This window comes from Centruroides sculpturatus, unplaced genomic scaffold, assembly GCF_000671375.1.
Source record: "Centruroides sculpturatus isolate CEXI.00-Female unplaced genomic scaffold, Cexi_2.0 scaffold318, whole genome shotgun sequence".
Taxonomy (NCBI): Eukaryota; Metazoa; Arthropoda; class Arachnida; order Scorpiones; family Buthidae; genus Centruroides; species Centruroides sculpturatus.
The window spans coordinates 296502-320463 of NW_019384658.1; the positions used below are offsets into that span (position 1 = coordinate 296502).

Genomic DNA, 23962 nt, shown 5'->3' on the forward strand with positions numbered 1-23962 from the left:
TTTATTCATGTAACCAACTGCTTATTGTGCATCAAAATTATGGAGTTCATGTCACAATGTCCTAATCTTCTGTGCCACAAGTAGATGCATTCCTTCATATCATTAATTACAGTAAGAACTTTACAAGATTTATCAAGCTCATGTAAACATGTGTGGCGCCCATCGGCTACAGGCAGATTCTGACGATAGAGGGCGCAAGGAAAGTAAAAAGCAAACTTTGAACTGGTCACCCACTTTCCGAGGAACAGCTACGGGAAACAGACACAACACAAACAACTTAAAACCTTCGACTGATGTTGGGCTGTAATATTGTACATTACTGTATATATATATATTGGTAAATAAAGAAAGATATATAAAATTCCGACTGGACGTATCCTGAGCAGCACTGAGCGATTAGCATAGGGGATCGAACTTCAAAACTGGTGAGCCAAATAAAGAAGACACGTGCCCCACAAGGATAATCCATCTCCATCGTACAATCACAAGATCAGAAAAACAAAACTTAACTATTTCCTGTAATTTAAGAAGGTCAGTAACAATTTTATATCTTTATTTTGGAAAATTTCATCAATTGATATAATGGAGTCAGCCGGTGTTCTGCAAATCTCTTGAGTGGCAGTCAAGCCACCTCCATTTTGGAAGAACAATCCCACTCTCTGGTTTGCCCAACTCGAAGCCCAGTTTGCCATCGCTAATGTTTCCGCCGACATAACCAAATATTACTACATTATTTGAACAATAGAATCAGACATCTTAGAACCGGTACACGACCTGGTGACTAAGCCACCTGAAAATAACAAGTACGACACTATAAAAAAAAAGGCTGATTAACATATACTCGGAAAGCCAAACGTCCAAATTGCAAACACTATTACAAGGACTTGAATTGGGCGACCAGCGCCCATCACACTTATTAACTAAGATGCGTGACCTCGCCAATGGTCATTTCAGTGAAGACTTATTAAAATTGCTGTGGCTTCGAAGACTACCAGGAAATATCCAAGCTATTCTGGCAGCCTCGAATGAAACTCTGCCACAACTTGCCACAATGGCTGATAAAATACACGAACTTACCATCATAAACCACATGCCAATCAGCCAACAGGAACAATTCTCTATTAGCAATCCAATCGAAAAACAAATACAGGAATTAACATTGCAAGTGAATGAACTCGCTACCCTGGTACAAGCACCAAGATACCAACATCGTCCAAGATACAATTTCCGAAATCGCCAGGACTCGCATGGACGAAGTCCATCCTGTGAGCGACACTGTTACAAAGAATCAGAAGGTGGCTTATGCTTTTATCACACTAACTTTGCAAATGTAAAAAAAATGCACCCCACCTTGTTCATTCCAAAAATCGGGAAACTAGACAGGCAGCTCCCTGTGGCCACAGAGAGCAAATGCCAAGTCAATAGAATCTTTATGGCCAAACCTTCATCCAAACTTCACTTTCTGGTCGACACAGGAGCAGACATATCAGTCATACCAAAAAAATTCGCAGCTCAACCTATCCATCCAGGAAAACTCACTCTTTATGCAGCAAACGGCACTCAAATTTCAACATACAAAACCAGACTACTCACGATAAATTTAAATCTTCGTTGAACCTTTAGCTGGCCCTTTATCATCGCTGATGTTGCTCAACCCATCCTAAGTTCAATCTTTTGAAACATTTCAACCTACTTGTCGACATAAAACATAACTGCTTGATTGATGCCACAACTAAGCTTACATCCAAAAGGATAACAATGAAGAAGCTACCAGCCTCCACTAGCATCACAGTCATGTCTGGCGACTCACCATACCACAAACTTTTGGCCCAATTCCCTAATATCACTAATCCATCAAGATTGGACAAACCAAAACAAAAGGCTCAGGTCTACCACCACATAGAAACACAGGGTCCACCTGTGTTTAGCAAACCATGTCGTCTATCTCCAGACACTCTTCTTGCCGCTCGCAAAGAGTTTGAGTTCATGATGGCACAGGGAATCATTCAGCCATCAAAGAGTGCATGGGCCAGTCCCTTACACATGGTAAGAAAACCAAATGGAGACTGGTGGCCATGCGGGGATTATCGCCGCTTAAACGCAATTACTTACCCTGATAGATACCCTGTGCCACACATACAAGACTGTATGCAATTATTACATGGGAAGACAATATTTTCCACCCTAGATCTAGCAAGAGCCTACCATCAAATACCAGTCAATCCAGCGGACGTATCTAAGACTGCCATAACTACGCTGTTCGGATTATACGAGTATCTATTCATGCCGTTTGGACTGTGAAATGCTGGACAGACCTTTCAACGATTTATCCACCAAGTGCTACGTGGACTTAACTTCTGTGTCCCATATTTTGATGACATCCTGGTTGCATCTGTAGACAAGGACGAACATCTACAACACCTCCATCAAGTTTTCACACGACTTCAAGAACATGGACTTACCCTGAACCCATCGAAATGCGTCCTTGGTCAGACCTCAGTACCTTTCCTCGGATGCCTAATCACTCCCGTTGGCATACAACCTTCACCTGAGAAAGTTCAAACCATCAAAAATTTTCCACGGCCATGAATAATTGCCGAACTACAATGTTTCGTGGCAATGTTAAATTTTTACCATCGCTTTCTCCCAAATGCTGCAGCTATCCAAGCACCTCTGTACGATATTTTGAAAGGTAGCAGAAAAAACGACAAACGCACTATCTGGTGAACCGAAGAGATGACAACTGCATTCAACAAGTGCAAATCCGACTTGGAAAAAGCGGCCATGCTTGCATTTCAACCGAGTAATAGCAAACTTTCCTTGATGGTCGACGCATCGGACCTTGCCATTCGATCCGTTCTGCAATGCCATACCGACCAAGGTCCATGTCTACTTGCCTTCTTCTCTCGCAAGTCGTCCAATGCAGAATGAAAATACAGCACTTATGACAGAGAGCTCCTCGGCATGTATTCATCCATCAAACACTTTAGGCATCACCTCGAGGGAAGACATTTCACTATTCTAACTGACCATCGACCACCTTTGCCCTCAATAAAAAATCTACATCCTGTTCTCCTTGACAACTCTGACAACGTGATTTCATTGCGCAATTCAGCACTGATATCAGATATATTCATGGAGCTGACAATACTGTAGCTGACACTCTCTCTCGAATCAACAACATCCAGCTACCTTCTTCCTTAGACTTCACCGCAATAGCACAGGAAAACAACAATGAAGAACTTAAAAAACTATAAATGTACCCAACAATCTTCCTTACAGCTACAACCTCTCACTCTCAATTCCAAACTACAAATCATGTGTGATACGTCAAATAATAGGATACGACCATATATTCCGATTAACTTTTGCTGTGAAGTGTTCAATTCCGTTCACAATCTCTCCCACCCAGGCACTCGTGCAACCCGGAAACTAATTCAGGAATGTTTTGTATGGCCAGCCATGCTCAAGGATACCAATCAATGGTGCAGAACATGCATAACTTGTCAGCGGAATAAAATCAACCGCCACATTCGAAGCCCACTGCAACAGTTCGACCTACCCAAGCAACGATTCGACCACGTACACATGGACATCGTGGGACCACTTCCCCCATCAGAAGGATTCGTGTACCTCCTTAGATGTGTCAACCGATTCAGACGCTGGCCAGAGGCCACACCAATCCTGGACATAACGGCAGAAACGGTAGTGAAAACATTCATATCAACATGGGTAGTTCAATTCGGAGTTCCTTCCATTATAATGACTGACCAGGGACGACAGTTTCAGTCCCAACTCTTCATGTCACTCACTGCCCTGTTTGGAATCAAACGAATTTGCACAACCCCCTATCACCCATCATCAAATGGGCTGGTAGAGCAATTTCACCGCACACTCAAACAAGCCCTATGATGCAGTGACAACAACCGCTGGACAGAAAGTCTCTCTACATTTCTGCTTGGGCTCCGTTCCACATTTAAACCCGACGTCGGGAGCACTTGCTCGGAAATGGTATATGGCACCACTCTACGTTTACCTGCCGACTTCATACAACCGACAAATAATAACTCCCTTGAGCCACCCATCTTTCTTCAGCGCCTCCGCAATATTATGAACAATTTTTCTCCAGTCCAAATGTCCGCACATGACAAAATTATCACCTTTCTACATCCCTCAATAATAGAATGCTCCTACGTATTTGTTAGAAACGATTCTGTGAAAAAACCCCTACAAGCTCCCTACGATGGCCCTTATCAAGTCCTTACACGATCTAATAAACATTTCACCGTACTAATATAAGGCAGAGAAGCTGTCATCAGCATAGATCGGCTCAAACCAGCATTCATCGAAACAACTGCAAACGATACATCCACTCCACCAGTCAACAATGCAAGCAACCCTGTCACACCAACACAAGCACCAACCACCACGACCCGGTCAGGACGTCATGTCCGGTTCAACCCCCGATACCTCTGATGTCTATATCGTTGTCACTGGGGGGGAACACTGTAGCGCTCATTGGCTACGGGCCAATTCTGATGATAGAGGGCACAAGGAAAGTAAAAAGCAAACTTTGAACTGGTCACCCACTTTCCAAGGAACAGCTACAGGAAACAGACGCAGCACAAACAACTTAAAACCTTCAACCGATGTTGGGCTGTAATATTGTACATTACTGTATATATATATACAGTACAGCCTCGATTATCCGACCTAATTGGGGACTCGGGGTGGTCAGATAATTGAAATGGCGGATAACCGAAAAGTATAAAAAAATCTATTATTATTGTAGTATATTATTATATCCCATGTAATTAGTATATTAGTATATCGCTATTAACCTACTTTGCGTTGAATTTTCATCGATGTTAAGCCTAACAAAAATTTTTTTAAATAATAATCATCACTATTGTATTGTTAAAAATTAGAAAGTTAAGTCTCGTTTAAATACTGGCTCCCTTTCATGGTCGATCCAGTGTTGCCAGCTAAAACACGTAAAAATAATATTAAAGTAGCCCAGACATAGCCAAATATTGTAGCACCACATCAATAGCGGACATTTGAAATTTGCAGACTAGGACGGTCCGTTAACCGAGGGGTCGATTGATAGGGGGTTGGATAATCGAGGCTCTACTGTATATGTATATTGGTAAATAAAGAAAGAGATATAAAATTCCGACTGGACATATCCTGAGCAGCACCGAGCGATTAGCATAGGGGATCGAACTCCAAACATGTGTTATGCCATTAATGCCTCCAACCATTTTTTATTGCTTCCTTTACTTAGTTTTCAGAAAAATACTAACTAGTCTATCTCCTTGTTTTTTGAGCTCTAATAGATATAAGCATTAGATTTAAGTTAAGTTTTTGTTTGTTCACAAGGACATTTCTGGTGGTTTTGTTACATCATCTTTTTTTGTATGTAACAAAAGCTTTTTGCTTTGTATAGTATAAGTAAAAGTTATTGTCATTGAAAGTTCTAAATAAAGAATTTTTTCAATTTATGCTGGGATAAATTTTCAGATTTTTCTATATTTCCAGCTAATACATAAATCCCACAGGAAAAACAAATAAATACTTGTTTTTGCTTTGTGAAAAACAATTATCAGAAAAAATTATCCTTTTTCTACTTTTATGCTCCACTTCCACATCTGGACAGTTATCAATATTGTCCTCTTTAACTTCAATAATAAAAATATACTTGTACTTGAAACTTAGTAATAACCCACTAGAAAATAGAAAAAATACAAGCCTCTGTGATACATCTACACGTATACAGCCATTTAGTCACATGAAATGTAGCTGAAATGCTAATTGCCAGATCTCACGTAAACTTTCTCAAACAAAAGTGTAGGAAAATGAAAACATTCAGTGTTGCAGTGAGAAAAAGATACATTTTTTTCTTGAAAACTGAGTTCACTATTGACTTTGGTATGTTTTAATTACTATGGAACAGTATTCAGTTCTGTTTCTTTAAAATGTGACTTAGTCACATTCTTGATTCAGTGCTTTTATTTAGTTTAAACATTTCTTCTTTCAAGTTTAAACTATATTTAAGAACATTACCCTATTTTCCTTAACATAATGTTCAAAGAATATTACTATTTTAAACTAGATGTTCTAATAAATCTGAAGATGAAACATAAAAAAAAATCTCAAAAATGTTAATCAAAATAAATAAATTAAACTTGTTAAACTAATAATAGTCATATATTTTAAAGAATTTAATATTTATATGAAAATTTCGTTAAGCAATGAGTTGTCCAAAGCTAGAACTTATCTTAACATTAATCAATATCACTCCATCCTTACATCTTCCAGCAATACTTTATTAGAAAAAAAACGTTTTCAGCCTAGTTTATAACCTGCTTCAGATTCTACACTTTCAAATTAAACAGTTTAATGAGTACTCCAAAATTTAAATGTTTCAATGTTTAATCTGATGTTCTTTATTTCATTTTTTAAAAAAATGTCATTTTAATTTCATTCATAGAATGAAATAAAAATAATTAGATATTTGCATATGTAAAGTTATATAAACAATATTTAAAATAAATATAACTCAAAACTTAAAATAGAAATGATGAATAGAAAAAACAATCAACATCAAAAGTTGTGCATTAGGTGTTATATGATGCAGTAACAGCATAACTTTAATTAGCTGCTTGTGTATAACCACACTTTTTTCACTTTTAACAATCAAACATATATACAGAAATGTGGTGTTCCAATGGGAAGTACCCTTTCAAGGAGTGTTCATGTGAGTTATTAACTAGAAATCTGGAAGGTAAAGCAATAGAGAAATTCTTAATGAACATTTGTTATAGCATGATATGTTGATGATATTTTGATTATCTGGAAATCTAAACTAAGCATAAAAGAGGTCGAGCAAACATTTAATTACAACCAGCATGGATTAACATTAAAGCTCAGCCAAAGCAGTAATAACCAGGTTCATTTCTTAGATCTTAACATTGAGTTAAAAAATGGAAAAATAATAACAAAAGTGTTTTGTTATGTTTATTATTTCCTGGCTACATCCAAAGTGAGCACTCAGGTGCCCATTCTCTTGATGCCTCCGTACCGATCATTACCTGGCTGACTCATCAATAATATAATACATTTTAAATACAATGCATATTAGTAATAATGCATATTACAGAAATATAGCAATTTTGGAATACTCATTAATTAAACTGTTCAATTCAAAAGTGTAGAATTTGAAGCAGGTCCATAAACTAGACTGGAAACGTTTGTCTTTAATAAAGTATTGCTAGAAGATGTAAGGAAGGTGTGATATTGATTAATGAAAATTTTATTTTAAATTTGCACTGTTACAATCTATAAACTGGCTTATATGAGATTTGCTATGGATTATTTTTTACAGATGTTTCTAAAATATCAATTAAGAGAGTAAAATCCAAGATTCTATTTCCAGGATCTCAAAATCTTCAAGATCCTAAAGCTAATAACTAAAGTCAAATCTATTGCTTCAAAGTCTAATACAAAGTAGAAGATATTTCAACTATCTTTTTTATTCCTGGATCAATCATATATTGCCTAAAAAGGATGACTTAATCTCTGAATTCTAGAGCTAGCTGATGAGCAAGCACGATAGAAAACCTGACATTCACTAAAGTATATATCTATCCTCCCCTACACAGAGAGAGAAGTGCATAATTTAAGCCACTCTTGCTTCTAAATTATTAATTAAATTTATATTATTGTTAAAATAAGTTAATTAGTAGATGTCAGGAAGTTTTCATTCCATTTTAAAACAAAAATAAATTTAGCAATCCACATTGCTATATTCATTTTTGCAATCTCATTGTAATGTCACAATCACAATTCATCTCGTTTAAAACTTTCATTAACATTTGAGCAATATTTATTGAAAAATTTTATATTATTATTTCTGTTTTATATGATATAATTTTATTTACTTATAATAATTTTTTCAATAAAAAACTGGAGTAATAAATATTTCACACTATTTTTAAAAGTTATGCTTTCCACAAACATATATACATATATAAAAAATAATAAAATAAAATAAAATTTAACTAAACAATATATATTGTAATCTTAGAAATTAAATGATTATCTAGTTTATTTGACAATAACTATATAACTGATTTTAGTAGTAATTTTTTAAAATGTTATAAATCACTTAAAAAACTTAAATGAAAACATAATATCTTGTCATTGTCATTAACTTACCTTTTTCTTTAATTGATGAAATATTTCAAACAAATCCATTGATCAAAACAAGTTGTAAGGTATTCAAATTCCTAGATGATGGCATTCAATGTACTCAACAGCAATCCAGAGTGTGTTAATGTAGCCAGATTCCACTATCTTTCTATTAAAATGTCCTTTATATGAAAAAAATAAAAATAAAAATCTCATATAAAACAAATTAATACAAGAAAAATATTAAATTTGGAATCAATACAAATTTGATAAAGAAACTTTCAACAGAAAGAAAGTAGTTTATATCAAAATCTGATTATATTAACACACATTTGATCCATTGCTGTTGAATTAGATATTGAAATCTCTAAATATTTTGAAATGATAAAATTAAACAGTAATAGTGTTTAATTGTATCAATTCAAAAACAATCATTGCATTTAACCTTTATTATAATTTAGTATTGCAACTTTTCATAATATCATTAAATCAGTAATAATTTTTTAAAATCAATTAAGTTTTAAATATTCCTCTAGATCATTAATTATTATTATAAGTCATTCATGCATGTTATGTTTTTTTAAACACTTAATGTGTATATGTATGTATGTATGTATGTATGTATGTATGTGTGTGTGTATAATATATATATATATATACACACACATTAAGTGTTTAAAAACATAACATGCATGAATGACTTATAATATGCATAACATGCATGACTGACATATATATATATATATATCATATCATATCATATCATATCATATTTTCAAAAAAGAAAGAAAAAAGAAAGAAAGGAAAAAAAAAATCACATATTCTAAGCATAACTTTAAATTTAATCATAAAATGTAACAAATGCAATAAGAAAGGTTGACTTTTATAAACAGACTGTAGAAGTCAATACTTTTTATTACTACAAATGTTTCCACATCATCTCAATTCATCATATGCTAGTTTTAGAATAATAGAATAAATTTTATCACTCCATCCACATTAATTGATCTGTGTGGTGTACACATTGTTCTACCAACTTTAATAGAATAACTTAGATTAACAATTTTAAAATTTTCAATTTGAAAAATATTTGTTTAATTAAAAAATTAAAAAATAATTGTTATAAACATTTTGAATCTATGTATATATATCTGTGGTGGCTGTACATCTGCTTCTTGTTAGCTTTTCCTTCTCCCTTGGAAGATAGTGTTTTTGAAGTTTGTGAGCAAAGCTGTGGGAGAGGGATAGAAAGGGTTCAACACCAGATATAATTTTTGACATTCCACTGATACCTCTCAAATCATGAAGACAACTGCTACACTTATCAAAAGGATGACAGCAACATACCTATATTCTAAAAACAAATATCAGACTTATTTTATGATGAACCAAAATAGTTTGAAAATATTTCTGGTAATAAAAAATATTGACTTCATATTTGAATCTGTTGTTATAATTGGTTGTTTATGAAATTGTTATTTTGATTCAAGTAATAATATTAAAATAGGGTTTAAAGATTGAAAGAAAAGTTTATCATTTGTTAAAACATTTAAGAAATTAAAAAATTTTAATGAAAAGAACTTGAAAACAAATTCAAAGGATTCCAAAAACATTGAACTATACATATCATCAGTTATTATTTTATGATCCATAAAACTTTAATTATAACATTTTTAACAGCAAAATGCATAGAAACAATAACTTTATTTTCTAAGCAATTTAAACAAACTTTTAACTAACTAAACTGATAAAAGTTTGTTTTATTTGGTTTAAAGCTTTAGGTGAACAACACAGCTGGAATAGTTCATCTGCAAAGGTAAAATATCCTAGCTGTGTTTGTCACCAAATGATGGCTATGTTGTTTAACCAAGATGGTCATATTGCAACTATATATGCCTAGAACAGGCCTGGCCAACTTATAATGAGATTAGGGACCATGTTCTGCTCAATGTCTCTTGTCTTCAAGAGACAGTGTCTATATCACATGCCAGTTGCTGATTGGCTAACATTTCTTTATATCTTGAGAGATCATCTCTTCTGAAATGCAATTCTGAATAACTTTTTCTCTTGAAGATTCCCTTGTCTTCTAAAGATGAGCAGATGGTCATTTGTCTGTAACCTCAATTTCATTATATGGAATATGGATGACTAAATGCTAGTCCTGCTATACAATCATATTAGAGAATGTTCTCTATCTTGAGAAAAATTATTTTAAGATAGAGATAATGTTTTTGATTCTTTTTTTAAAGAGACCACTGTACAATTCACTTGGAAATGCCATCAGCTCCATCTTTTTTTAATGATTTTACCATCTTTCATTCTTTGGTGTAGAATGGGATGGGAAAGGACACGTGAAGAGAGCTCTCCAGTGTGATTTTTGGCACCGCATGGAGACGTGAAAAAATTGTTGGGAGAGAGAAGAAAATTAGGATAGCGAAAACTATGAAGAGTGTCTTTATTTGTTCCAGTGTATTTAGCTTAATATAATTTCTAAGGAAAAAAGGTTAATATTCGCTATGAATAGAAAGGTTCTTCCAACTTACTAATATTAATATCACCTTGGACAATGCCAAGAAAAAAATCATTGGGTACAAACTTTCCTCTCATCTTTATTTCCTACTTTCTCTCTGGTCTTAAATCTATATCTCATCGTAAGTAGATAATAATTAGTTGTAAGCTTAGTTGTAAGATATATAATTGTATTTTCCATTGGTAGACTAGTAATTCAAGTAAGGAAAGGATTGTCGCAATATATAAACTTATGTTTGGTAAATTTTAGTTACTATACTAGTGTAATTAGATCAGGGATAGAGATTGTATAGCTGGCATCCAATAAAAATTTCTTGTAGTTCGTATGTGAATTAAAGATTGTTATATTATAAAATTTGAGTTTCTTTGTCTACGGTATTCGCACACTTCACACAACCTAATATAATCGTGACATAAATGATAACGATGAGTTTTGTCTCTCATTTTGATGTTATTTGTCTTTGAAAAAAAAAGACAAGAGATAAATGATCAGAATATGGTCCAGATCCACTTCATGAGTCAAAATACTGACAATATATCAGCACATCTTTATTCCTTTATAAAAGTTGACTAGATTGGTCATTCTTAGAAAATGAAATTATGCTGAAAATTATAGTTACATAGTCAAAACTCCAATTATCACCTCTAAATGATAGGCATTTTTTCAAAAATGTTTTTTTAAACAAAATATGCATACAACAAAAAAAAAGTATTTTTGAAAAAATGCCTATCATTTAGAAGTAATAATTGGAGGTTTGGCTGTGTAACTATAGTTTTCAGCAAACAATAGCCCCTCCCAATAACAGCTTCCACCTCTAAAAATCCTATTTTTAACCTCTCAACAATGTCTATTGCTCTCAAAATGATATGCAGAAAATAACAATGCATTGTACAAAATTGATCACTATTGATAAGATAGCTAGTTTGACAACTGGCTTTTAAAATTCATATGGTTAACAAATTTTGCTGTAAATATAAAACACAAATTTATCATAAAAAATATTAAGAATGCACCAATTAATCAATAAGTAATCGGTAATCGGCCATATCGGCCACTTAGCCGATTAATCGGTTTCGATAATCGGCCAATTTTACATTTTGGTATTTTTGTTAGAATGTTACGTACAATGCTAGTAAATTTCTGTTATATATTTATTATTTATTACATGACAAACTGAATATTAAAAAAATTTTACAATTCAAATTATTCCTTTCATCGATACATATTATAAGTATAATATAACGTATAATACTGTATAAAGTTTAAACTTTAAATAAAAAAGAGAGTATTGAATATGTTAAGAAGAGAAATTAAATTTTTATTTGTTTTATAAGTTTAAACTTTAAACATATAAAACAAATAAAAATTTAATATTCAAACTGTAAAACCCTTAAATTGTAATGCAAAAACATGAGAATTTCACCATTTTCAGGGCATAACCTATTTTTTGCCGGCTCATAAATGTTACCTCCAGTGCTGAAAATTTTTTCACTTTCAATGGAAGATGCTGGGGCACTTAAATATTTCATAGCTATTTTGCTCAAATTAGGAAAAAGTTCTTTTAAACTTTTCCACCACAAAAATAGGTCACTATGTCTTTGTTTAAAGGGTAAATATAAATATGTTTCTAATTCTTGATCGAAACGTTTGTTCGTCTCTTTCGTTTTTTTTTTTTTTTTTTTAAAAACATGCTATTCTTCATTCTTTTGTTTACCAGAAGCTAATTCATCAAATAAATCAGAAAAACTTAGAAATTCACCTCCATCTTGATCACCTCCAGAAGTAGAAGCTTCAGAATTTAATTCTTATTGAGATTTCCTCTAGCATATTTTATTTTTGAAATTTCATTTTGAATCTAATAAAAATGACAAGCATAAAGACTTGTATTCTATATATGCTGAAAATCTTTTTTTATTGGATTTTCTAGTTCTTCTGTTGTGGTATTAATGCCACTAAAGGAACTACTGATCTTTGCTTTTGATAAGAATAATTTCAGAGTCTCTATTGTGGGAATTATTGAAGATGAAGTGGCTTCTCGTTTGCTGGCTTTCCACAGTAATTTCTTTGAATGGTTTTACAAGTAGAACAATTTTTTCAACGAGAGACCACTGATATGGGCTCAACGTAGGAATTTTATTATCTATAGCATATGTGACAAGGGCCTTTTGCTGTTCCAACATGTAGTATGTAGAATTCCAGCGAGTAGGAACATCTTGAATTAATTTGTGTTTCTGCAAACCTAACTTTTCTTGCAAATCTTCCAATTTGATTACAGCTACAGCAGAATGATTAAAATGTGTGACAATATTTCTATTAACTGTGATTATAGTTTTCACATCTTGTTTAGAAAATATGCATTCGTTTAGTGTCAGCTGCAGCGTATGTATAAAGCATGATAATGCTTCTAAGTTGCAATTCCTAATTCCAGCTACCAGATTTGCTGCAGAATCTCTTAGTACTAAGAATATCTTATCACTTGTCAACTTATACTGTTCAAGAACAATTTTTAACTGTTCACTGATTCATGTAGCTGTGTGGGAACCTTCAAAGGAAACAATTTGCAAAACAGCTCTTTCCTGCTGAAAATCATCATTCAACCAGTGGGCTGTTACACTTAAAAAAGCAGAATTGTTTGTAGTTGCTGTCCAAATATCAGCAGTTAAAGAAATATATTTTGTTTCTGTTAAACACAAACACTTCAGCTTTTTAAACAATGTCGAAGTTTCCATGCATCAACAATTAAGTATTGAGATTTATTTTAGAAACAAAAAAAGAGATTGTTGATTTTATGAGGATATTCGATTGTCTCTTGTTTACCTGACCTGGGGGATGGAAATACCAGGTGGAAAAAAATGGGTTTTTTCCACATTATAATTAACTGTATAATTAACTCAAGGATCTCACACTATTAATGCAATAAATTATTAACACTAATCAGCCGATTAATCGGTATCGGCCGATAATGCATGGCCGATTAATCGGTTATCGGTAATCGGCCATTTTGCTTATCGGTGCATCCTTAAAAAATATCAAGAACTAACTGAGTTTAATATTGTAAACAATTGCAAAAAGTTTTGCACTAAAGTCATTCTGAAATGTCTACTTATAAAAAACAAAAATAAACTGAGTTTTTATTCCAGACTAAATCTTATGTTAAAATATCTAAAGATGAAACAATGTCTTTTGATAGAGGTAATTTAAAAAAATTTCAACATCAATGATTAATTATGTTTTAAAAAACAATTGAAGAAATTTTAATTTTTACCACTGGCAGAAGATACTGTTTCATTTTTTTTAGTATTTTAATGTAGGTTGTAGCCTGTAATAAAAGATTTATCTGTTTGTGCTTTTAGAACTTCTCAGAATGTTAAAGAAGTTTTTGTACAATTTTTTAAAAATAATTTTCTATCCTAGTAACAATAATAAGTTACCTTTCAATTTATACAACTTATGTAATTTCAGCTCACCTCCAAACAATTGACACTTCTTAACAACAGCCACTTTTAATATATGTAATAAAAGATAAATGCATTTATCTTTTACCATAATAAAAAAATATTTCATTACTCATTTATAGTGAAAACGATGAGCTTTGCTCGTTGGCACACTCATTTTGTACATAACTGAAATCATTAGCGATTCAAGAAAGTAATTTCTAAAATAATAACTAATCTAGCCATGACCATCCATGAGAAAAGCAGATACCATTTTCTTGCATTTCTTGTTCAATATCTGTACATGAGCTTTTCACTGTTACAATCAGAAACGAAGATGACCATGCATTTTTTCATACAATAACACAGTGAAGATCTTATTGCTGTTCCTTCCCAACTCCGTCTCATTGAGTTAATTTCCTGTGTATCATGACTCAGTGTAGTGAATCAGGTTCGTTGGAAAGCACACTTCCACACTCAAATTGAATATATTTACAGTTTATTTACAGTTGTAGAAAGTACAAGTTAGAAAATATAGTACATGTACAGGATAACCATGCGTGGTGAATTCACATGCCAGATTGGCGTCTGGGTACTAATAACCTTTGGAGAGACCTCATTCAGCTTGTGGAGTTGGCTCAACTGCACGGTCGGTCCAGTCTCAGCACTAACCCGTCTCTGAGAAGATCAACAAAGGAGAACACTCTCTCTTTACGCTCAGCGGGCTTCCCAAGTGCCTGAGACAACCGTGTATCAGTCTCTTGCCCTTCTCTCTCCTCTCTCGTTCAACCCGCAATTTAAGGGTTTTTGGAACGGGGACTTCCGACCAATCACAACGCTTTTTTATGCCCAAACAGCTTACACTCGGGTCCGCCATCATCCGACGAGAGTGAAGCTTACACAAACGTCCGCCACTTGTTTACGTTTGTTTGTTTACCATATGGCAAATGTACTACCATCTGACTGCAGGTGGGTCCAATTAACAAAGCCGGTGCCTTTTTTGTTTTCCCTTGTTTACAAGTCAACCCCTTACAAGTGGTATTACCCGACTGCACATGGGTCCAATTGACAAGGTCGCGCCTCTTTTGTCCCCACTCTGCTAAAAGGTCACTACTTTACAAACACCATAACAATAGAAAAATTTCTCTGTATAAAATATGGAATTAATATTAAAACATTTATTTGGAATTTCCAATGAAATTGCAAATGTTTTTGTTTTGGTCATGATATCTGCAATTGACCCAAAATAATGTTGCAATTAACTAGGCAAGTGACTTGTTGACAATGCATGGTCTAGAGGATAAAAATATTGGCAGTGACAATTGATATATTACATTACATTCTGGAATTCATCAGAGACATCCAAAGATTGCATCAATCTTCTATCTTCACTATGACAATGTTTCAGTACACATGATGATGAAGACAATGAATTTCCAGGCAAGTTAAACACAAGCATTCCTTACTTAATGCAACTTTACCAGCTATCTTTACTTAGCATAGATACTGTATTTGATGAACATGATTTTGATATACACAATAGCATTGAGGGATTAATTAACCAGGTTAATCACAGGCTACCTGTATTTAACTAGAAAACCATTCATTCTCCACTCCAAATCTGGCACCTTATAGCCATTTTCTATTTCCAAAGACAAGAAACAGCTTTGTAGACAACATTTCTGATGTGGAGGAGAAGCTTTTGTATACAGAGAGTACACTGGAAGCATTTTAGAGGTAAGTGACATGAGTATTTCTGCATTTGGTGTGAGATGATGAAATGCTATATAGAATGTGATAGAAAATATTTCAAGAAGATATGATAGACTATATACATATAATGAACAATTTGAACTTATCTGAAACTTTCAGCATTGCCTATATATAATAATTACAGAAATGCTTGAAATCAAACAACTTATTAACATTATTCAATCTCAATAAATTGTTCTGGTAGGAATTATTCTAAAACATAAACAAGTATCTTTAATATCTTAATGTGTGCTGATACATAAGTAAAATATATTACAATTATATGTCTATTATTATTTGGCCACTTTTATTCTTCTTAAATATAATAGTACACAATAAAATAAAGGAATATGCTGAATATTTGGACAAATAAAATTTGGAAAACTCCACAACAAATCAGATCCAAAAGAGGAGGTGAATTTTCAAGTACCAACTAAAAAATGTTCTTTAAATATGAAGGTAGACTATGTAAAAATACGGCACCTTATTCCCACAAAAAAAAAATGAAATAGCAGAAAGGAAGAATAGATAGATATCTGTTAGAAATGACAAGATGCATGCTAATTCATAAATATCAACATTTGTAGCAAAATTAAATTAAATTAATAATTTTTAATTTAGAATATTCTGAAAGAAAAGAATTGGCCCATTCTGGCCAATTCTTTTCTTTCTCTAACTCTGCTCAATATGGCTTTTCTATTTTAGTAACACATTTTCAGGTGTCACCTTACCCATGGACTACCCTTTTTTCCTCTTATCTCATAAATACAGCTGGTTTTTGAAATTACTAGATTATGCTACAAGTAGCAGATTGAGATATTTGTAGGGTTCTAGGCTACTAGATTTGGGTGACTTACTACTTTTTGGGCCACTATAAAAATATGTTGGGTTACAGTTTGAGAAATTCTGCTTTACTTTTTATAAAACCCAGTGGCATGCTGTCATTGGAAGCGGTAAAAGCACCACTTCCCTTGTATTTTCTAAAAAATAAATACATATTAATTTTAATTATATGAAAATAATCGCACAATATTTTATTATAACCGCATTATGTATCTAATTACAAAGTTCTATACTACATATGAAAAAAAAAATAAGATTGCTATTGTATATTCGAATATTAGTGGCGGAATGGAAGCGCTATATTGTCAGCTTCTGAACAGCCAGATTTGCGCATGCGCTTTACAGAACACCAACCTCACCTGGTTTAGCTGGTGGAAGCCTACGACCTTGGGTGGAAGCTACATACGTATAACGCTTCCAATTCTATCCAGGACTGGTTCTGGGCTGTTAGCTGCCTGCCTGCTAGATATTTGGATGCACTTGCCCGATTACGTGAATCATGAATAGATTTATAACTTAACCCAACCGATAAGAATTTACTGGTATGTTTTTATGATAGTTCTGTATAGTTGGCAAGAGTTTTAAAAAATCCATTAAAATATATGATATATTTATTTTCCTTTTATTCCACTCTCCCATCTTATATTACTTACGGATTTCAATGTTAAACCAGTAATATTACGATTTCATATGTCCCATCTATAAGAGGATGTAGAAAAAATGTGTACAATTCTTGTATAATGTTAAAAAATTAACTGTTACTTTGGTAGCATCATTTACAACTAAATTTAATGAAAGAGAGATGCACAAGGTACAGAAAAAGCTCTATAATTTATTTTCCTTAAATTTACGATTTATATACCAGTTGTCATAAAAATTTGCCTTTCCACTTTTTTCCCAAGACTACAAATATTCAAGTACAGTATAAAGTAACCAGTTCGACTTATTTCTACTTAAGAAGTAGTTAAATAATTAAGAGATTAGGGAATTAGGGACAAAATAAAACCCTGCTGAAAGAGCCGGAATATTACTTAAAAACTTAACCGACCCAATCTCTAACCAAGTACTGTACAGTGGGGACTGATTTCTTCATAATATTAGATGTAATATAAACAGAAATTTTTCCAGTTCAACGAGAGTGACCAAAAAGTTGTAAATTTTGGAAATTTCTGTGGACACCTGGTCCTAAAACGAATTGGTTAGAAAACAAATGACTATTAAGTTTAACATATTTAGATTCTTATAACTATGGTGAGAAACATTTAAAATTTACAACAACACTGTTGCATCCTTTGAGATATGCTAGTGATGCGCGAAAAGAGGCATTTGACATTGACCAATATGGGCACCCTCGAGATTTGGCAGCGTGTGTGCATGCATATGCTGCACACCTAGCAGAACTGTCTCTAATTCCACTTGTAGGGAGCTATTTGACTAAGTGGTTAAGATTTAAAAAGTAAAGAAGATTTTATGTTATTTTTATGTATGTTTCTTTACAAAGCTATATTTAATTATAATTTTCTTTAAAAGTATATTCATACAATTGAAGAATATTTTGTACCAGGTATGGATATCCACCACACATTTTACTTCACCAAGTAAGTTTTTATAATTTTATTTTTAATTTTAGCCTTTATATCATGGATAGCGATTCAGAATGTAATTGCAATATTGAAAATTTATTTTAAAAAAGTTTTGGCTCAAGATCATATAATGAAAAAGAAAACATTAATAAAAGAGAAAGGTCAATGCCTAAGTTAAATATAAACATTTCAATAAAAAATTTGTTCGACATTTTCACGACAAAATGGCTCTGTAAATGCATAAAAATGCAAAAATTGTTTTGCTGACTTGCCTACTATTTTCAAATAAAATTAGCTTGTGGAATAAGAATGGCTTTGACAATTTAGCTGGCAAAAGACACGAAAAATCATCGATTCTTTCGTATTTGAAGCAATTTGGAAATCAAAGCGGAATAGAATTTAACATTAGTAAATAATATAGAATAAATATTGAAAATTATAACAAGATAGTTATGGCTAATAGATATATTTAAATTAATCGATGTTATATGTTTTTATCAAAGTAAGAATCGGCATTTAGAGGGCACAGGGAATCTATAATCTATTGAAAATACATTTAAAGAATTAACTGATTGCCCCTGGAAGTCAGCTTCTTACAGAAACAGCTTCCCTATCATCAAATGTCATGGCATGCCACTGATAAAACCTATCTGCAACCTGCAAGATTCTCACTGGACATGTGATGTTTATCTTCACATTTATCTTATTATTTATTAATTAAAAAAAATGGCATTCTGTAGCCATACTCCATTTGCTTAATAAATTACATAAGTTACATGGCATTTGGCTTATTGTACAGATATATGTAAATTTTGGATAATTCAAAACTTGATAATCTGAAGTCACAATAATTTCATCTCTTGAATTTTGAACTAATGAGGAGTTCCTGTACTAATGAAACTTTTATACAAATATTTTATCAAGATAATTAGAAAAAACATTTTTAAGTACAACTCACTGATGTGAGAATACAGACGCTGGTTTTATTTTCACACTAACTGCGTAGTTAGTGAGGGTGACTTTCATCGTCCGAAGGTCATCGACGAGGGACCACGATGTCACGTGACCCCCATACGTCCGAGCGACCGGACGATAAAAATGACCAAATAAGGAGATAAGTTTTTCTACGGTGCGGGAGACTGTCATAAATCAGGGAGAACTGTCAAAAAGACGTCAACAAATTCCAGATTTTTCCCACGCTGATCGGGTATATAAAGGGGTCGGATTTTCTACTCAGTGCGCTTAGCCGAAGAAACCCCTCTGGACAGATAAGGAAGACCGAGAGCGATCGTCGGGGGAAGAGAACGCAGTGGACTACTCTTCCAGCACTCTCAGGATCTACGAAGCTCATAATCGCCGCTCCATGGAAAGGTAAAAACTTTGAATATTTTTCTATTCTCCTGATACGACAAAATTACTCCTCGAAGAGGTTAACAGAAGAAACCTCCGAGCAAACTTCACCAGGAAGAACTCTCTACAGATTAGGAGTGACGGAGCATACACCGTAACCGGACATAGCCGCACGGCCTGAGAAGGACATCTCAGAGTAGAAGACGACGATCACAGTGTGTTTTATCAACGCCCTATAATTGGAAAACGTTGCCTTCGAGGTAAAACCTTGCCATTATTATTTATCTCTCTCTAACGTGAGCTCTCTCTCGGATTTTAGCGTTAGGTTAGAATAGATTTTAGAATACCTATTTATATCTTGATACGCGTATGTTGTATTTAATATCTTTGTGTAAATTTTCTTAGTTGTTTATTAAATGTGTTCGTTAATTTAAACCCGTGTAATCAATTGGACACCTGGTCTCGACTTATGACTCCTCCCCACTCATGTTTTTAGCCCTCCTATGCCATCCAACAACCGAGAGCGGGTCTGTCCAACCCGTGCAGATTAAGTGGTCATTAGGGTTCACCCAGTGGCCCCCTGCTACTCACACTGAAAACACAATTTTTGTGGAGTTGGGAAAGAGTTAAAAGTTACAACAATTTGAAAAGATTAAGCAGAATTATAATATTGATAATAAAATTTACTTTCTGTTGAATTGTTTCCAAATTTATTTTATTATTATTACTGGACAAGGAAATTAGTCAAAATAAAAATGATAAATTATATTTATTTATGAGCTATTCAAAATTAACCAAATAATCATATTTATATATTTTTACACTTCATTTACATAATTGGAATTGTTCATAAACACCTACAATTGAATTAAAAGGATATGAAGTGAGTACAGGGGTGAATGTATTTCTAGATTTTAAAAATAAAGCAAAAAGAAATCAACATTAATAACAATAAGTTCTTCAAACAGCCAAAATGGCAAAATTGTAAATAACTATGTAATGAATGATGAATGATTTTATGATGAAATGATGTCTGTAATTACTACAGTGTTGGGCAAGATTTGCAAACCAGAAGCTGTTTGTCATTTAACTGAGCTTAAAATCAATGACACTGAACTGCTTGATGAGAAAAATATGATTCTGACAACTGCAACTTAACAACTGGTTATTATTATATAAAAATCAACACAACAAACACCTAAAATACCAGCGAGAATATTAAACATGAAGTGCAAATGTTTTCGTCCGAAGTCCATTTAACACAGACAAAAACATTTGCACTTTGTGTTTAATATTCTCGCTAGTATTTTAGGTGTTTGTTGTGTTAATTTTTATGCAATATGATTCTTTTGCAAGCACTGAAATTTGAACAAAGAATTGAAACTATATTGCAGAAAGCAAAACAAGATATTTTGGAATTTAGACAAAATGCATGACATCACTATAATATTTGCTTCAGAAATCCACATTAATATGTGCACAAAATATCGCACATTTGTCTTGTCTCAATTTGAAAAACTTGTCTGATGAAAGTGCATGTGAAAGTATTGTGAAGTTGGAAAATGCATTACCAGTGAATGTTTCTGAAAAACAACTTATTGATGAATGGAGACTTCTACAACTTGAAAAAATGACAGACCGGTAATATAATAAAAGGATCAACATTCAATGAACAATTTTTTTTTCTCTTAGAAATGCAAGCAATGAAACAAAATATCCAGTTATCCTGAAAGTTGTAAAAATTGCATTAACATTGCCACATAGCAGTGCAGATGCTGAAACTTATCATCTGCATAAATTGTGACTCCTGATCACTCTTCACTGTCTGTAAATACACTTACCTGTATATAAAGGATGGACTAAAAATATTATATAACTAACCAGATCTTGTGATCAATGGACTATTCACAGATGCAAGGTTTACTTACTTAAAATATAAGAAAATCTTGCATATGTGCACCTTGAGCTTGAGAAGTGGAAGAAAGAAGCAGAAGTGCAAATACAGAAATAAAAAGAACAAGATGAATAGAGAAAACAAAAAATCTGTATAAGCATGATGAAAAAAACAAGGCAGGAGGACAAGTCTTAGAGAAGAACTATCAGGAGACCAGAAAACATGAAAATGGGAAGAAATTGGCAAGGGAAAAATTAATAAGTAAAGGCAATACAAGATTGAAACAAGCATTATGAAAATATGAGACTTAAATGATATTAAAATTGCTCATGGCATCCTAGAAAGAGCTCAAGCAAAAGAAAGAGAAGCTCAAGTAAGTAACACTCAGAAAAGGCTGGAAAAGAGGAAACCAGTACTCATCACATTTTATTTTGAAAAAAATTAAAATAAAATAAAACTGACAATTAATAAACACCGAAAACTGACTTGATCACATGCTATTGGTGATGAACATATTTTGCAACATATTGTTTTATTTAACTTGGTTGCCTACTGAAATAGCATATATCCAAGACTATACTTTTTCATAAGCCAGTAGAGTCTAATGTGTAATTTTCCTGCCATTTTGCATTGAAATTGTTGAAATATTAATTAATTAAATTTGAGTAAAATTAAAAACTTGACTGACAGTATTAATGTTTATATTAAAACATAAAATATCACAAAAATACAAAATTGTCTTAGTTTTCTTTTTCTGTCATTTCAAACACCAGTGACAGTTCAGAACAATTTTTCATACGTGAAAATTGTTCTGGACTATCACTAGAAAATATACAGGGCTTTTCCATTTCCTCTACTTAAGCATCCTCTGGCATAATCACCAGAGGACACTTTTCCATTTTACATTTTTTGCAGAGGCATAACTTTTTATTTGTGGCTATCTCCATAACTAAAAATTGTTCTGGACTGTCACTGGTGTTTGAAATGATGGAAAAGAAACTTAAGACAATTCTGTATTTTCATGATATTTTATATTTAAATGTAAATATTAATTAAAGCCTAAGGAAGAATAGAGATGAAATAAAGGAGCAAACTACAAAAGAGAATTGTTTGAAACAAAGTTTGAATAAGAATAACTGTTGAACATTCAGCCTGTCAATATATTGGTCCAACGTTGCCAGATCTAACATTACAAAAGTGGTACAAAATTTTCAAAAAATAGCAAGTTATGCAAGAAAGTAAATAAAGAGAGGAATTTATAATTTTCAGTTTCATTTACATAAAAGTGTAAACTTTATTCTTATTAATTAAAATTAATAATTAAATAAAAAACGTTACAAAAGTAAATAAATAAATAAATAATTAAGATATTTTCTTTATGTCAATGTAACTCTTCTCTTAAAATTTCATATTGTTTAGAAGTTTAGTTTCTTCATTCATAATCTCTTTCTAGTATGTACTTAATTTTAATGTCTTCAGTTGGTGAAAAATTCTAGCAGCATATACATTGTATATACTTCCAGATGGCTTTAACAACTATTATTGTTAAAAATTTGTATCTGACTCATATTATCTATGATACATTCACTATTTATAAGATATGTGGTTAAATATTTTTTTACAATGTATTATTAAAAATGTACCAGATTACATTCTGTAACTTAAAAAGTAGTAAATAGCTTAAAATAAAAATTCAGTAACTTGAGTCACTTAGAAGTTACCCAATCTGGCAACTACATTGGCCAATAAACTATTTAATTACAATATTTTTGAATGACAGTCACCATTATACAAACAATTGTCAGCCACCATTAGATATGTGTACTGCCACTGCTGAGCTTTATTTCTCATGCTACAAGAAATAGTGTGGCCTTTATGCCAAACTCTATCACTGTTTGAAACTAAGTGTGCCAACCAATACACATAACAAACACTAGTAAGTATATAATAGAAAATCTCTTCAAAGATAGCATTAAAATCCAGTTCAATTTTTTTTCAAATCAAAACATCAGCCACTGGTGTTGCATTTGGTGTTAATTAATTAATTAAGGATATTTATCTGAAAAAATTGTTGCTTTAGATTCCCTTGGTCTAATATATGTTATCCATTGAGTTACCTTGGTGGTATTTTCAAATTTTAATAAAAATTTGATGTTAAACTGCAAGTTTGGCAACATTCTTGGTTCATTTCCAAATTTGTTATGTAAAGTAACTCGGCTGGCTTTCCAAAATGACTTCATAAAAAATTGCTACTTCCTCTGGTCCTTCTTTTGTTCATGTTGCTATACTTTGTCTAGCCAGTAGGTGATGCTGTGAAGAACTCTCAACAGAGTGGATTGTCATTAATTATTTTCCAATCTATTTCATCACAAACCTTGTATCA

At 32.7% G+C, this 23962-nt stretch overlaps 2 protein-coding genes across 2 annotated transcripts in view; one reads left to right on the plus strand and one right to left on the minus strand.

Moving 5' to 3' along the window:
- Positions 1-23962, minus strand: part of LOC111626485 (unconventional myosin-Ib-like) — a 472422-nt gene that overhangs the window by 172506 nt on the left and 275954 nt on the right. The gene's annotated exons all lie outside the window — the stretch shown is intronic.
- Positions 395-1858, plus strand: LOC111626483. The gene has a single exon (XM_023369862.1). It carries the CDS (start codon positions 926-928, stop codon positions 1613-1615), a length of 690 nt encoding a protein of 229 aa, XP_023225630.1. The 5' UTR covers positions 395-925; the 3' UTR covers positions 1616-1858.